An 18,474-nucleotide genomic window follows, 5' to 3' on the forward strand; every position below is an offset into this window, starting at 1 on the left:
TGATCCATGTTGCCCGAGCCATGAGAAGCAGGAAACAGAGACAGGCTCCTTAGTATCAAATCTGTATGTTTCACTCTAAAATGCTTCATAGAAAATATTCTTCAGAATGGGAGCTGGGAACAAGGTGATTAGGATCACTAATCATGTAGGTACATCCCCCGGATTTCTCCCCGCTCCGCTCACCTTGACTGGTACATCTCTTCCTGTTCACAAGGAGCGAGAAAGCTATCAATCTAGCCGAGAAGGGAGAAACCAGCGGGAACATTTCTCTGTGGCTAATACTGAATGTATATCTCAGTTTGTGCAGCATGAATCATCCTTTAAGTTCCTTGTTTAGTTTAAAATCTAATATACGGCTCACTGAACAGTTTTTGTTGTTTTTTATATTGTTTTTTTGCTACTGTGACCAAATGTGTAGATGGTAGAATGAGAATGCATTATTGTTTTATATAGTCTTACTATATTTGCATAATAACACTTTCAATGTATTTGTGAATTTGCACATTTTGTACGGTTTTTAAGCAAAACAGTGAATATACATACTTTGCATTCTTTTTACTTGCTTGTTTTCACATGTTCCTATGATATAAAGCAATATTAAATGTTCTGACTGTGTTGTGTTTCATTTGCATGGTATATTTTCAGACAGACACAAACTCTTTTAGCAAACTTCTGTTTATTAGTTTTGGCTGGGCAGAGAAGAACTGCGATGGATCCCTTTTAAGAAGAGAAACTTCTCAAAGAAAAGGTTTTCCTTCTCTATTATGGAATTGTGACATACATTATTCTTTGAAGTGGGAGGAGAAAGGGATGAATATACAGTATAACAAAGTACATGTGTGTGTGGCGGAAAAGATGGACATATAAGGGTCAATTCATTAAAGGTGTTGTCTACCACTCGGACAATCACTTCTCAATTGCAATATACCCCCGTATTAGATAACAATAGTCTAAACTCACCTCTGGTGCAGGCACTGTTCCAGCAATGTTGGCATCTACTTTCCCCAGGCTTACATGACGTTATGTCACTTGAGCCCTGCAGCCAATTAGCGGCAGCTTTACTCTCACTTTCAGATCACACTGACACCTGGAAGAAGTGAGAACTACTGATGCTCGCAGACTTCCACCAGATGTCAGTTATGTACAAAGGAATTGAGAGTGATGCGACTGCTGACTGGATGCAGTACTTTAATGGCATAATAACATCCTTCGAGTCCTGGGAAACCGGGCACCAACGTCACTAGACTGGTGCCAACACTGGAGGTGATTATAGCTGTTCTAATTTTATATAGCGAGAAGGGGTTGTATGAGTAGTGGACAACCCCATTATGTATTTATGCCAGTAATTTGGTATTTAAAACATAGTTGCCCAAAAATCTTGCAAATTTAGGTTGTTTTACACCAGCTTTGCCAACTTTTGGAAAATTGTCAGAGCTTAGGGAAAGACAGCATGGCCTAGAGCTCCAGAACCATCTGGGGTGGATCTAGAGCAGTCCGAATGCTTTATTATAATTTACTCCACAAAAATGAAATAAATATAGCATATATGTATTCCAGTATATAAATGGAGCACATTTTCTGATACTGGAGCATAACGCAAAAGATGGGCCAAATTCATGAAGCGGCATACACCTTTTAATCAATTTGGCGCATCTTACTCCTGCACATTTGGTGCAATTGTTTTTTTTCACTTGAAAAAAATGCTAGTCCAGCGTTGAAACGTGTTGCGGAACTAAAAAACTGTTCAACTCTTCATGGTCCTAAGGATTCTTCATTACAGCAGCGCAGCCTGATATGTGTTATCATCCAAATTGGACAACTATCCTGGAGGAGACCATCCCCCGCCACGAGGCGGCAGCAGCTGATATATTCAGTTGTTCATGGGAGCTGTGCCTGCACACAACTGGCTAAGATGAGCACCTTCCCTTTACTTACCTTTGCACTCAAAAGGGAATCACCCCATGGTCTTGTGCGCTTTTGTTCCCCTACAGTTTTTCTACCATTGTGGCAAAGCTGGCATCTTATGACAATTCTACATTCAAAGTCATTGATCTCTTAAAGGGGTTGTTCAATTTCATTAAAAGTTAATTCTTGGTTGCAGACTATTGCAAAGAAACAAGCTGCGCTTTACTCACTTTATTCGGGTCCACCGGTGTCTGGCATTGGCTGCGGCGCTGGCGTCACATCGACTGCAAAGCAGCCAGTCAATGAGAACAGTTCTGAGCGTGGTGTTCCCCATGTAGACAACGCCCCACTCAGAGCCACTGAGCTCACAGATTGGCCCCTCTGTCAACGTGATGTCAACGCTGTAGCCAATGCCAGACTCTGGGAGCAGGAGCAAGACTCGCCGCTGGACCTGGTAAGGCGAGAAGAACACAGTTTGTTTCTTTACAATAGCCTGCAGCCAAGAATTAATAAATGGGAACAACCCTTTAAGTCCTCATCATACTACCAACAATCTTTATCTCTAAAGATCACATGGCTATGTGCCTGATTTTATGCTTCTGCTTGCAATAGGTGCGTTTGTAACACCTATTATATTTTAAAGGGGTGTCCATATACTTTTGGCCATATACTGTAATGAATGACTGGGAAGGTTCAAACCCTATAAAGATACATTATTAATAAATTAATCCTAACAGACTGTTCTGAGATTAAAAAAAATAATAATTTGGACCAATACTTTGAATCATTGCTTTAGATACCTTTCATATATCATCAAATAGCTCATAAATCAAAAAATACCTGGCATGATGTTTAATGAGTTAAGAATGCTACAATTGCTTAGATTCATTTTATTGGTTCGATCATAGAGAAAAACTCAAACAGAATACAGTAAAGGGCATTGTGACATAAATGTAATAAAGGGATATTCATCAAATAATGACAAAGCTAAAAGTTTCCTTTATTCTTGCTCAGACATGCAATAGGAAAACATGAAGAGCTCCAGAGACTTAAAACAAAGATCAAACAGTTATTGACAGAAACTTTGCAGAGTCAGCAGAAGTAAGAATAAGAATAGGTCCTAGAAGCTGGGGGAGGTACGTAATTTGTTAAACTATGTTCAGGTACAAGAAAATCAGTGAACATACTATTCAAGAAGCAGTTATGTTGTTCCTTGACCAGAGGTTACAATTATATAAAGTTTAAAGAAGTCCACTACTTTTTCTTTGATGACCTATCCTTAGAATAGGTCATCAATATCTGATCGGTCGGGATCTGACACCCGGTATTCCCACCGCTCAGCTGTTATCGGTGTCGGCGGTGTCAGGTGCTGGCTGGAACTTCTTGATTGCAGCGCTGCTTTATGTTCTGATAGTGGCCACGGCCGGGTACTACACCTCTTCATCCTATTCAAATCAATAGGAGGAAGATGTGCAGTACCCAGCGGCGGCCGCTATCAGACGACGGAGCAGCTTCACAATTGAACAGTTCTGGCCGCTGACACTGAGAACAGCTGATTGGCGGGGGTGTCGGGTGTCGGATCCCGACTGATCAGACATTGATGGCCTATCCTGAGGATAGGTCATCAATGAAAAAGTAGTGGACAACCTCTTTAAGGTATTTTTCATTTTAGACAAACCCAACAGGTCAGAAGAGTACCCTATAATAAGCTAATCACAAAGCTTATTAACCATTGTCAGAGAAAAGCCACCGTGACTGCATGGGAAATGTTGCATTATATGGTGGCTACTCAGATGAGTAGACAATCCATACATGTAGTATATAGATGTGTCAAGTCTATCAAAATGGGATCTGCTTTGACTTGGTACCCTAACAGAGCATATAAGCATTGGTTGATTGACTTGAGTGTTGGCTCATGTCTACTCAGTGCACAAAAGTGGATTGGAAATTATTTGAAAGAGTAAAGTTTTTATTTAATTATCCTTCAGGATTAATTGTTGTAAAATCCTTCATTACTTTATTTTACTTCTTTCCCAAACACTATGCTGCAGTGCTGTTTCAACGCCCAGTTCATGTTTTCAACAGCTGATGGGCCATATCCATGCCCTATATTAAAACAGTCTGTATATGGGAATCAGAGAGGCTCAGACAGGGAATGTCCTGTACAGTGACTATCAATGTAGTGTACTGATCTTTGTTAAGCCGCAGTTGAAAGAAGCTTCTAAAGGAGCATGAAACGAACATTGAATCAGCACTGCAGCATAGTGTTTGGGAGAGACTGAAGCAAAATAAGTTGATGAAGTGAATTATAAAACTTTAGAACTTTAGAATGCCAGGAGGATAATTAAATAAAAAAGTTTAGTTTAGTTTCCTTTCATAATTTGCTAGCTTATCCACCGAACATCCTTAGGGGTCGCTCACACTGGCAAGTAGCCAACGTATAACTCGGACAAGGGCTATCTGATGTTTCATCGGATAGCGTTCGCTGCAATGTTATACTATGGAGCAGTGCCGACTAGCGTTTATTTTCTCATGCCAAGGCTTCATGAGAAAAATAAAAGCTGCATGCTGCAATTGGCAGCGTATACCAGATGGTGCACACCCATACAAAAGTATGGCTGCGTGTAAAACATCGGACTGTACTCACATGTCATTTGACTGCAGTCCGATATACTCCGACTCACAGAACGGAGAAGATGGAGAAATTAAGTTCTCCATCTTCACTGCACCATTGATCCGATTCTCGTATGCGAGAGAATCGGATCACAGTAAATGACACTCGGATCACGCTCGCAGCAGAGTTTGGGCTGAGGGTCATTGACATATAGCATCCAATTCTCTCACATGATGCTACTTGCCAGTGTGAGCGAGCCCTTAGAATGAACAAGGTAAGCAGTGCGCTTTCAGGACCTCATCACAGTGTTGCTTCATCATCTAGCAAATCCCAAACCATCAGACCAATAAATGTAATTTTAGAAAAGCTCCAGGAACAAAGTTTGGTAATAAATTACTATTTTCGGTTAATTTTTTTTACTTTCTGCTGCTGCTGTATCCATTTACAGGTCCTTTGCTTACTCTCCACCCAGGTGAAAATGGGCTTATAGCCAAAGTGTCTGAATGCCTTATCGGTATCATGGTTGTACATAATGACCAACAATTTCAATATAGGTATTGTCATAAATGGCTTCAGATTCCAAAAAGGTCTGACAATGGTTTTTATTAAGTTGTAAATTGAAACCATTATCCACATCTTCCAGTAAGGGATGTGCTTCCCAATTTGGATAGCAGGGTCAATTTCACTGAACAACTCATAGTTTAGCTTGACCCTTTGATTGAAGGGAGTATCATCATAGGTATAGTAGGCTTGTCCACCAAGACGGTCCGGATGGAGCTGCATCTGCCGTGCTGCAAGTACATGCATCCAAGCGATGTTACCTGCAATACAAGTCATATTTATAGTGATGAAGCATGACCATCTATCAGGACCATACCGCCAATGGCAGCAGACCACACAGCCACTATCAGGACCATACCGCCAATGACAGCAGACCACACAGCCACTATCAGGACCATACCGCCAATGACAGCAGACCACACAGCCACTATCAGGACCATACCGCCAATGACAGTAGATCACACAGCCACTATCAAGACCATACCGCCAATGACAGCAGACCACACAACCCATTTATCAGGACCATACCGCCAATGACAGCAGACCACACAGCCACTATCAGGACCATACCGCCAATGACAGCCGACCACACAGCCACTATCAGGACCATACTGCCAATGGCAGCAGACCACACAGCCACTATCAGGACCATACCGCCAATGACAGTAGATCACACAGCCACTATCAAGACCATACCGCCAATGACAGCAGACCACACAACCCATTTATCAGGACCATACCGCCAATGACAGCAGAACACACAGCCACTATCAGGACCATACCGCCAATAACAGCAGACCACACAGCTACGATCAGGACCATACCCTCAATGACAGCAGACCACACAGCCACGATCAGGACCATACCGCCAATGACAGCAGACCACACAGCCACGATCAGGACCATACCGCCAATGACAGCTGACCACACAGCCACTATCAGGACCATACCGCCAATGGCAGCAGACCACACAGCCACAATCAGGACCATACCGCCAATGGCAGCAGACCACACAGCCACAATCAGGACCATACCGCCAATGGCAGCAGACCACACAACCCATCTATCAGGACCATACCGCCAATGGCAGCAGACCACACAGCCACTATCAAGACCATACCGCTAATGGCAGCAGACCACACAACCCATCTATCAGGACCATACCGCCAATGGCAGCAGACCACACAGCCACGATCAGACCCATGAGTTGGGCAGGCTTCATGCCAAGCAGCCCTGCTTCTGCCCAGCATCCCAAGTTCAATGGTTTCTACGTCTTTACAATGCAGATACAGTTGAATACAATGGTCAGCTCCCTGTCCCACCATTCATCTTGTGCATCTGGCTCGATGCAGCTTGTACAGTGCAGCTGTGGTGCACTCAAAAATGCAGAAGCATGTACTATATGTCAAAAAATGTGTGACTTAATGCATTTCTATAGAATCTTTAATCGTGTGACTTTATTGGTTGTATAACCAATGTAGTCATGTAGAGGAACCCCAAAGTTAATGATTGTTCAGTAATTTATTTCAAGGGGCTGTCTACTACTGGACAAACCCTTAACAGCTCCAGCCTGGTGCAGAAATTAAAAAGGTTTAGGCTATGTTCACATATCTTGGTTTTATCAGCGTTTTTTGATGCGTTTTTTATGCAAATTTTCAGCTGCGTTTTACAGCACCAGCAAAGTCTAAGAGATTCCAGAAATCTCATGCACACATCTTGGATGTTTTTTTATCAAGATTTTGTACTTTGCATGTTTTTTTGCAAAATAGAGCATGTCACTTGGAAGTAATAGGTGGTGAAAAAAACGCTGAAAAAACACACCGAAAACGCAGGTGTGGGGTTTTTCAAGGTTTTTGTGCCAAAACCAGAATGAGATTTTTTTTTTTCACTGAACTTTATGTACATACATAAAGAGACAAAAGGACAGTGAAAAAAACACGGCAAAAACGCACCAAAAAACAAGCAAAAAAGCAAGAAAAATCGCGAACAAACCTCTTGGCAAGAGATCAGGTTTTGCTGCAGAAAAAAAACGCAGCAAAAACGCAATGTGTGAACATAGCCTTGTACTTCATGAATTGGTGCTGATCCTGACATCACCCTGCTATGTCTCATGGTGGTTGCTTATCTTCTGAAGTCTTCTGTATTTGATCACAGCACACTGTAGTCCTGTCACAATACCACCGAAAGAGATAGCGGAGGAGTAGTGTCGAATGTCGATTTGCAAAGTATTTCTTTTTCTAATTTTCTGCAACAAATTGGTGCTATTAAGAAGGATTGTCAAGTAGTGGACAATCTCTTTATATTGTCTTTATTTGTCAAGATAATACACATTTCTATATTTAGGAATTCAATAATTTCCAATTGCATGGTTTGTTTGTGATTAACCATAAGCACATTACACAGATGATTTTTTACGGGTATATAATTAAATATCAGTTAATATATTGCAAATATTATCCTAAAATCTGATATTTTAACGCCTTCATGACATATAATGTATATTTACGTCATATGTTGTGTCCTTGACTTTGATGCAGGCTCACACGCTGGGCCCGTTTTACCGACACATGACATCAGATTTAATCACCCATCATCTGCCTTTAACAGTCGCAGGTGGAGCGATGCTCTGCCCGTGGCTGTTAACCAGTTAAATGAATGTCGCGGGCTATAACGCGCGTCGACAGGAAGCTTGTCATTCATCCAGCCCATTGGCGCCCCTGGCATGTGACTGCGGGGCGCCGATGGATTGTTATGACAGCCAGGGATCTGCTGATGACCCCTTTGCCTGTCATTACGATCTTCCTGTGAACGCCAGCCTGTGCTGAAGCCCTGCTATGTATAGCACAGGTGATCAGACGATCGCAACTTCAAGTCTCCTAAGGGGACTATTAAATGAACTAAAAAGTTTAAAAAAAAGTTTTTAAAAATATGAAAAAAATAAAAAAAACACAAGTTCAAATCATCCCCTTTTGGCCCATTATAAATAAAACAATAAAAAAAAAGAAAATACACATATTTACTATCGGTGCATTCAGATATGTCCGATCTATCAAAATATAAAACAAATTATTCCAATTAGTAAACGATGTAAAGAGAAAAGACATCGAAACACCAGAATTACGTTTTCTTGGCCGCCAGAAATTTGCATTAAAATGCAATAACAGGCGATCAAAACATCGTTTCTACCCCGAAATGTTATCAATAAAAAAAAGTCAGCTCAGGGTGCAAAAAATAAGCCCTCTCACATCACCATATCCCGAAAAATGAAAACGTTAGTCTCGGAAAATGGTGACAAAGTAAAAAAAAAATTTTCACACAAATTTTCAAATTTGTTTCCCTACTTAAATTTTTGGTATCTACGTACACGTACTGACATGGAGAATCATATTGCCAGCTAATTTTTACTCACATAGTGAACATGATACACTATCATGTTGCAGTGATAGTTGACCTTGTGGAACTTTCTCCCATCTCCCTACTGCATCTCTGGAGCTCAGCCACAGTGATCTTGGGGTTCTTCTTTACCTCTCTCACCAAGGCTCTTCTCCCACGATTGCTCAGTTTGGCTGGACAACCAGGTCTAGGAAGACGTCTGGTGGTCCCAAACTTCTTCCATTCAAGGATTACGGAGGCCACTGTGCTCTTAGGATCCTTGAGTAATGCATAAATTCTTTTGTAACCTTGGCCAGATCTGTGCCTTGCCACAATGGTGTCTCCGAGCTCCTTGGGCTGCTCCTTGGAGCTCATGATTCTCATTTGGTCTGACATGCACTGTGAGCTGTGAGGTCTTATATAGACAGGTGTGTGCCTTTTCAAATCAAGTCCTATCAGTTTTTCTTTTTTAATAAATTTGCAAAAATTTCTACATTTCTGTTTTTTTTCAGTCAAGATGGGGTGCAGAGTGTACTTTAATGAGAAAAAAAATGAACTTTTTAGAATTTACCAAATGGCTGCAATGAAACAAAGAGTGAAAAATTTAAAGGGGTCTGAATACTTTCCGTAACCACTGTATATATATATTGTACCCATAAATAAATATTATTATGGAAAAAAAACAAAAATAATAAAAGTACACATATTTGGTATCGCCAGGTCCGGAACGACCTCACCTATAAAACAGTCCCACTAGTTAACCCCTTTAGTGAACACGGTAAAAAATAAAAAACGAAGCAAAAAACAATGTTTCATCATCATACCGCCGTACAAAAAGTGGAATAAAACGCGATCAAAAAGACTAATGTAAATAAAAGTGATACCACTGAAAATCTCATCCTGTCCCGCAAAAAACAAGCTGCCAGACAGCTCCATCCGACGAAAAATAAAAAAGTTATAGCTCTCAAAATAAATCCATGCAAAAAAAATATTTAATATTTTTAATATATAAAAAAACTATATAAATGTAGTATCGCTGTAAACATACTGACCAAAAGAATAAAGCTGCCCTATCAATTTTACCACACACAGAACGGCATAAACAAAAAAACTATTTCTGAATTGTTGATTTTTGTTTATTCTGCCTCCTAAAAATCAGAATAGAAAGCGATCAAAAAAAGTCACATGCCCGAAAATGGTACCAATAAAAACGTCAACTTATCCTACAAAAACAAGCCCTTACATGACTCTGTCGGCCGAAATATGGAAAAATTATAGCTCTCAAAATATGCCGATGCAAAAACTAGTCTTTGCAACAAAAAAAAAGTTTTTTAGTGTGTGACACAGCTGCCAAACATGAAAACCCGATATACATCTGGTATTGCTGTAATCGCACTGACCAGAAGAATAAAGTCGTCTAATCACTTACACCGCATGAGGAAAAGTGTAAAACATAAATAAAACCAATTCTTCACCTGCTGCTGATTTGTTCATTCTGCCTCCCAAAGATCATAGTAAAACTCGGCTCACATTTATCCTGTGCTCTGCGTTGAGCGCTTACACCGGGGTTTCTGTGTAAATATCTGAAATACGTGATTCAGATGGATATTCCCCGGCGAAAGATTCTCTGTAATGAGGCAGATGGAGGCACTGTGGACGCCGCCTGGCCTGTGATCCCACAGTGTCCATCTTTTTAGTAGGTGTGCATAAAAGTGCCGTTGTCTACAGTTTTGTGAACCTCCGAAAAAAAGGACACCACTAAACAGAGGCCAGACAGAGTCCAGAGTAAGGCCAGTTTCACACATCCTGATATTTCTGGTACCGGAAAAAACAGTACCGGAGATGTCTGTGTGTCCATGTGCGCCTGTGTGGCATACGTCTGGCAACCATGTGCTGCATCAGGAGCACACATACCGGTGCCTGAGAATCAACTGTACAGTTAGCGCTGTTCTCAAGCGCTGGGTGCTGAAGGCTGCCCCAATCATTGTCCCCTGCCGGCGCTGCGATCAGCGCGAGTAAGGGACAATGTTGAGAGTAGTATTCTGCTCCCTCTGTGTCCTAGTGTAAAAAGAAGAATAAAATTAAAAATACAGTGTAGAGCATAGGATAAATGGGAACATTTTACATAACATTTTGGATCACAATATAAGCTTCAACTCAATCCACAAAAAAAAGCAAGTTCCCACTCAGGTCCATCATCTGTTTACGGAAAAATAAGGGGCTTCCACGTTACTAGTAGCACAAAGGCTCTGGAAAAGTGAAATGGCCCTTGCCCCCCAAAAGAAATTCAGCAAATTCTGTGCTCCCAAATACAAATGCCCGCCTCCCTTTTGAGCCACACCTAGTGCCTACACCGCAGTTAGCGTCCACATGTTTGACATTTCTGAAGTGATGAGAGCCCGCCTAATTTACAGGTGCATGTCTCCAGAAGCACAAGCTAGGCATAACGTACTGGTCACTACAACGGCAGTTTGCAATTTTCACTCCACAACATCCACTGCTGCTTGTTTCTGGAAAACACCCATGTAGTTAAAATCCTTAACACACCTGTAGATAAATTCCCAAACGGGTATAATTTCCAAAATGGGGTCACTTGAGGGGGGATTCTGCTTTTCTAGCACTCAGCAGCTGTGTATATGGAGTCTGCATACTATTCTAGGAAAATCTGCGCACCAGGAGGCAAATGACGCTCCGTCCCTCCCGAGTCTCACCATGTGGCTAAACAGTACTGTACAGCCACATATGGGGTATTTCTACATTCAGCAAAAATTGGGTGACAAATTTTGGTGCCATTTTCACCCATTTCCCAGGGTGAAAATGTAAAATCTGGAGCTACAACAAAACTTTGGTGGTAAAAATGTAATTATTTTTTCTTCACCACCCAATGGCGTAAAATTCTGAGAGGCACATATGTCAACATGCTTACTGCACCTCTAGATGAATTAATTGAGAGGTGTAGTTTGTAAAATGGGGTCTCTTATGGGAAGTTCTGCTGTTCTGGCACCTTAGGGGCTCTGACAATGTGACACGGCACCGTCAAACCAGCCCAGCAAAATATGAACTCCAATATGGCGCTTCTTCCCTTCTAAGCTTTGCAATGAGTCTTAAAAGTAGTTTTCGACCACATATGGGGTATCTGCATGCTCAGGAGAAATTGCACAACAAATTTTGGGGTCCACTTTCTCCTGTTATCCTTGCGAAAATAATTTTTTTTTGCTAAAATACCATTTTTGTGGAAAAAATTTGATTTTTTTTATTTTCACAAGTCAACGTTATAATTTTCTGTGAAGCTAAGCACCTGAGTGTTCAAGGTGCTCACTACACATCTATATGAATTCATTGGGGAGTCTACTTTCCAAAAAGGGGGCACATGTTGGGCATTTCCACTGCTTAGGCACATCAGGGGCTCTGCAAACACGACATGACGCCCCCATCAAAGTCTGCATCCCAAATCGTCACTCCTTCCCTTCTGAGCCCTGACGTGCGCCCAAACAGTAGTTTTCACCCAGATATGGGGTATCCACGTACTCAGGAGAAATTGCACAACAACTTTTGAGGTCCAATTTCTCCTGTTACCCTTTTGAAAAAAAATTGGGCTAAAAGAGCATTTTTGTGGAAAAAGTGATTATTTTCACGGCTCTACATTATAAACTTTTGTCAAACACTTGGTGGCTCAAAGTGCTCACCACACATCTAGATAAGTTTCTTAAGGTGTCTAGTTTCCAAAATGGGGTCACTTGTGGGGTGTTTCCACTGTTTAGGCACATCAGGGGCTCTCCAAACGCGACATGGCATCCGCTAATTATTCAAGCAAATTTTACATTCAAAAAGTCAAATGGCGCTCCTTCCCTTCCGAACACTGCCATGCGCCCAATCAATGGTTTTCACCCATATATGGGGTATCGGCTTACTCAGGAGAAATTGCACAACAAATGGTATGGTGCAATTTCTCCTGTTACCCTTATGAAAATGCAAAATTTAGGGCTGAAAAACATTTTTGTGGGAAAAATATGAAAATTTTATTTTTACGGCTCAATGTTATAAACTTCTGTGAAGCACCTGAGGGTGCAAGGTGATCACCACATATCTAGTCAAGTTCCCTGCGGGATCTAGTTTCCAAAATGGTGTCACTTGTGGGGGGTTTCCACTGTTTAGGCACATCAGGGGCTCTCCAAACACAACATGGCGTCCGCTAATTATTCAAGCAAATTTTCCATTCAAAAAGTCAAATGGCGCTCCTTCCCTTCCGAACCCTGCAGTGCACCCAAACACTGGTTTTCCCCCACATAGGGGGTATTGGCATGCTCAGCAGAAATTGCACAACAAATTTTGGGGTCCATTTTTTCCTGTTACCATTGCGAAAATAAAAAAAATTGTGACTAAAGTAACATTTTTGTGAAAAAAAATGAAATGTTCATTTTTTTCTTCCACATGCAAAAAGTTCTTCCACATTCCAAAAATTCCCGTGAAGCACCTGAAGGGTTAAACTTCTTGAATGTGGTTTTGAGCACTTTGAGGGGTGCAATTTTTAAAATGGTGTAATTTTTAGGTATTTTCTGTCATAAAGGCCCCTCAAAGTCATTTCAAATGTGATGTGGTCCATAAAAAAATGGTTTTGTAAATTTTGTTGGAAAAATGAGAAATCGCTGGTCAACTTTTAACCGTTATAACTTCCTAACAAAAACAAATTTGGGTTCCAAAATTATGCTGATGTAAAGTAGACATGTGGGAAATGTTATTAACTATTTTGTGTGACATATCTCTTCGAAAATTCGAAGTTTGAAAATTGAAAAATTTTCAAAATGTTCACCAAATTTCCGATTTTTTCACAAACAAACGCCAGTCAGATCAAATAAAGTTTATCACTATCATGAAGTACAATATGTCACGAAAAAACACTCTCAGGATCAGTGGGATGCATTGAAGCGTTGCAGAGTAATTACCTCATAAAGTGACAGTGGTCAGAATTGTAAAAATTGGCCTGGTCATTAACATGCAAACAGCCTTCAGGGGGTAAAGGGGTTAAAGGCAACTTGTCATTTTGGAAAATGCTATTTTTCTGCAGATATAGGATTAACCTGAAGGTAAACAGTATTACAATGCTGCCCAACCACTTTACCAAAATAAGCTAACTTATTTCCTCCTAGGAGTGCCGGATTTCAATGGGAATGTGCACAGAGCGGCTACAGTCACTGCCCATTACACTGTGAGCGGCAGATGTAAGCACGCCCTGACACTTTGATTGACATCTGCTCTGGAGCACATCTGTGCACAATGAGCTGTGAATCAATGGCCAAGGCATGCTTACAGTCACTGTATAATGAGCGATGACTGTAGCCGCTCTATAACTGAAAGCCACAAGCTCATGGGAGGAAAAGCTTCATTTTGTCCCAGCAGCCAAACTTTCAGTAACACAGCCAAACCGCATTACAATGCTATTTATCTGGAGATTAATGCTGTATCTGGAACAGCATGGTGGCTCAGTGGTTAGCACTGTTGCTATGTGGCACTGGGGTCCTGGGTTCACATCCCACCAAGGACAACATCTGCAAGGAGTTTGTGTGTCCTACTTGTCTTTTCATGGGTTTCCTCCCACACTCCAAAGACAAACTGATGGGGAATTTAGATTGTGAGCTCCAATGGAGATAGTGATGATAATGGAAAGCACCACAGAATATGATGATGCTATATGAGAAAGGCATAATAAATACATATCTGCAAGTCAATTGTATTTTCCAAGGTTACTGGTTCACTTCAGTTATTTTAGCAGTTGACCAGGAGCTGAAAAATCCTGGATGAAAGCGGCACATGCCTATTATTTTGTGGCTAACAGTGCCATCAGGTGGACAAGCAAGGAAATGCCAGCCAATTTCACAGACCAGTTATTATGTTTCCATTTCCTCATAGAGACTACTATAGTAATCCAAAATAAAGCCGGCACTCCACTTGCTTCAATAAAAAGTGATACGTAGTTAAAAAGCTGTACACACCTTAATGTCTCCATAAAAGACAGCATAAAACATGATGATGAAAAAATGGCAACAAAAGCAACAAAATAAAGGCAACATGTTTCTGACTTATGAATTTTTATTGAACCAAGTGGAATGCCGGCTTTATTTTGGATGATTATAGTAGCCTCTATGCGGCTTTATTTTGGATGATTATAGTAGCCTCTATGCGGCTTTATTTTGGATGATTATAGTAGCCTCTATGCGGCTTTATTTAGGATGATTATAGTAGCCTCTATGTGGCTTTATTTTGGATTATTATAGTAGCCTCTATGCGGCATTATTTTGGATGATTATAGTAGCCTCTATGCGGCTTTATTTAGGATGATTATAGTAGCCTCTATGTGGCTTTATTTTGGATTATTATAGTAGCCTCTATGCGGCTTTATTTTGGATGACTATAGTAGCCTCTATGCTTCTTTATTTTGGATGATTATAGTAGCCTCTATGCGGCTTTATTTTGGATGATTATAGTAGCCTCTATGCGGCATTATTTAGGATGATTATAGTAGCCTCTATGTGGCTTTATTTTGGATGATTATAGTAGCCTCTATGCGGCATTATTTAGGATGATTATAGTAGCCTCTATGTGGCTTTATTTTGGATGATTATAGTAGCCTCTATGCGGCATTATTTAGGATGATTATAGTAGCCTCTATGCTTCTTTATTTTGGATTATTATAGTAGCCTCTATGCGGCATTATTTTGGATTATTATGGTAGCCTCTATGCGGCTTTATTTTGGATGATTATAGTAGCCTCTATGCGGCTTTATTTTGGATGATTATAGTAGCCTCTATGCTTCTTTATTTTGGATGATTATAGTAGCATCTATGTGGCTTTATTTTGGATGATTATAGTAGCCTCTATGTGGCTTTATTTTGGACTATTATAGTAGCCTCTATGCTTCTTTATTTTGGATGATTATAGTAGCCTCTATGCTTCTTTATTTTGGATGATTATAGTAGCCTCTATGCTTCTTTATTTTGGATGATTATAGTAGCCTCTATGCGGCATTATTTAGGATGATTATAGTAGCCTCTATGTGGCTTTATTTTGGATGATTATAGTAGCCTCTATGCGGCTTTATTTTGGATTATTATAGTAGCCTCTATGCGGCATTATTTTGGATTATTATGGTAGCCTCTATGCGGCTTTATTTTGGATGATTATAGTAGCCTCTATGTGGCTTTATTTTGGATGATTATAGTAGCCTCTATGTGGCTTTATTTTGGATGATTATAGTAGCCTCTATGCGGCTTTATTTTGGATGATTATAGTAGCCTCTATGCGGCTTTATTTTGGATGATTATAGTAGCCTCTATGCGGCTTTATTTTGGATGATTATAGTAGCCTCTATGCTTCTTTATTTTGGATGATTATAGTAGCATCTATGTGGCTTTATTTTGGATGATTATAGTAGCCTCTATGCGGCTTTATTTTGGATGATTATAGTAGCCTCTATGCGGCTTTATTTTGGATGATTATAGTAGCCTCTATGCGGCTTTATTTTGGATGATTATAGTATCCTCTATGCTTCTTTATTTTGGATGATTATAGTAGCATCTATGTGGCTTTATTTTGGATGATTATAGTAGCCTCTATGCGGCTTTATTTTGGATGATTATAGTAGCCTCTATGTGGCTTTATTTTGGACTATTATAGTAGCCTCTATGCTTCTTTATTTTGGATGATTATAGTAGCCTCTATGCGGCTTTATTTTGGATGATTATAGTAGCCTCTATGCGGCTTTATTTTGGATTATTATAGTAGCCTCTATGCGGCATTATTTTGGATTATTATAGTAGCCTCTATGCGGCTTTATTTTGGATGATTATAGTAGCCTCTATGCGGCTTTATTTTGGATTATTATAGTAGCCTCTATGCTTCTTTGGTTTGGATTATTATAGTAGCCTCTATGCGGCTTTATTTTGGATAATTATAGTAACCTCTATGTGGCTTTATTTTGGATGATTATAGTAGCCTCTATGCAGCTTTATTTTGGATGATTATAGTAGCCTCTATGCGACTTTATGTTGGATTATTATAGTAGCCTCTATGCTTCTCTATTTTGGATTATTATAGTAGCCTCTATGCGGCATTATTTTGGATTATTATAGTAGCCTCTATGCGGCTTTATTTTGGACAATTATAGTAACCTCTATGCGACTTTATTTTGGATGATTATAGCAGCCTCTATGCGGCTTTATTTTGGATGATTATAGTAGCCTCTATGCGGCTTTATTTTGGATGATTATAGTAGCCTCTATGCTTCTCTATTTTGGATTATTATAGTAGCCTCTATGCGGCATTATTTTGGATTATTATAGTAGCCTCTATGCGGCTTTATTTTGGATAATTATAGTAACCTCTATGCGACTTTATTTTGGATGATTATAGTAGCCTCTATGTGGCTTTATTTTGGATGATTATAGTAACCTCTATGCGGCATTATTTTGGATTATTGTAGTAGCCTCTATGCGGCTTTATTTTGGATGATTATAGTAGCCTCTATGCTTCTCTATTTTGGATTATTATAGTAGCCTCTATGCGGCTTTATTTTGGATTATTATAGTAGCATCTATGCGGCTTTATTTTGAATGATTATAGTAGCCTCTATGATTCTCTATTTTGGATTATTATAGTAGCCTCTATGTGGCTTTATTTTGGATTATTATAGTAGCATCTATGCGGCTTTATTTTGAATGATTATAGTAGCCTCTATGCTTCTTTATTTTGGATGATTATAGTAGCCTCTATGCGGCTTTATTTTGGATGATTATAGTAGCCTCTATGCGGCTTTATTTAGGATGATTATAGTAGCCTCTATGCGGCTTTATTTTGAATGATTATAGTAGCCTCTATGCTTCTTTATTTTGGATGATTATAGTAGCCTCTATGCTTCTTTATTTTGGATGATTATAGTAGCCTCTATGCTTCTTTAATTTGGATGATTATAGTAGCCTCTATGTGGCTTTAGTTTGGATGATTATAGTAGCCTTTATGCAGCTTTATTTTGAATGATTATAGTAGCCTCTATGCGGCTTTATTTTGGATAATTATAGTAACCTCTATGCGGCTTTATTTTGGATGATTATAGTAGCCTCTATGCGGCTTTATTATGGATTATTATAGTAGCTTCTATGCGGCTTTATTTTGGATGATTATAGTAGCCTCTATGCGGCTGTATTTTGGATTATTATAGTAGCCTCTATGCGGCTTTATTTTGGATGATTATAGTGGCCTCTATGCGGCTTTATTTTGGATGATTATAGTAGCCTCTATGCTTCTCTATTTTGGATGATTATAGTAGTCTATGCGGCTTTATTTTGGATGATTATAGTAGCCTCTATGTGGCTTTATTTTGAATTATTATAGTAGCCTCCATGCTTCTTTATTTTGGATGATTATAGTAGCCTCTATGCGGCTTTATTTTGAATGATTATAGTAGCCTTTATTCGGCTTTATTTTGGATGATTATAGTAGCCTCTATGCTTCTTTATTTTGGATTATTATAGTAGCCTCTATGCGGCTTTATTTTGGATTATTATAGTAGTCTCTATGTGGCTTTATTTTGGATGATTATAGTAGCCTCTATGCTTCTTTATTTTGGATGATTATAGTAGCCTCTATGCGGCTTTATTTTGGATTATTATAGTAGCCTCTATGTGGCTTTATTTTGGATGATTATAGTAGCTTCTATGCTTCTTTATTTTGGATGATTATAGTAGCCTCTATGCGGCTTTATTTTGGATGATTATAGTAGCCTCTATGCTTCTTTATTTTGGATGATTATAGTAGCCTCTATGCGGCTTTATTTTGGATTATTATAGTAGTCTCTATGTGGCTTTATTTTGGATGATTATAGTAGCCTCTATGCTTCTTTATTTTGGATGATTATAGTAGCCTCTATGCGGCTTTATTTTGGATTATTATAGTAGTCTCTATGTGGCTTTATTTTGGATGATTATAGTAGCATACATGTGGCTTTATTTTTGATGATTATAGTAGCCTC

General features: G+C 39.6%; 1 protein-coding gene across 5 annotated transcripts in view; it reads right to left on the reverse strand.

The window, feature by feature from the left end:
• Positions 1-2,780: 2,780 nt before the first annotated feature.
• LOC141231989 (3 beta-hydroxysteroid dehydrogenase type 7-like) overlaps positions 2,781-18,474 on the reverse strand; it is a 217,105-nt gene continuing 201,411 nt past the window's right edge. For all 5 annotated transcript variants that reach the window (XM_073667765.1, XM_073667767.1, XM_073667766.1 and 2 more), the window contains one exon: positions 2,781-5,340. In XM_073667765.1, the coding sequence (XP_073523866.1) occupies positions 4,916-5,340 (425 nt within the window). In that variant the 3' untranslated portion in view covers positions 2,781-4,915. The remainder of the gene's footprint in view (positions 5,341-18,474) is intronic.

The sequence above is a fragment of the Phyllobates terribilis genome, unplaced genomic scaffold (assembly GCF_046119375.1).
Source record: "Phyllobates terribilis strain yellow unplaced genomic scaffold, ASM4611937v1 Scaffold_2__4_contigs__length_985480577, whole genome shotgun sequence".
NCBI classification, from domain to species: domain Eukaryota; kingdom Metazoa; phylum Chordata; class Amphibia; order Anura; family Dendrobatidae; genus Phyllobates; species Phyllobates terribilis.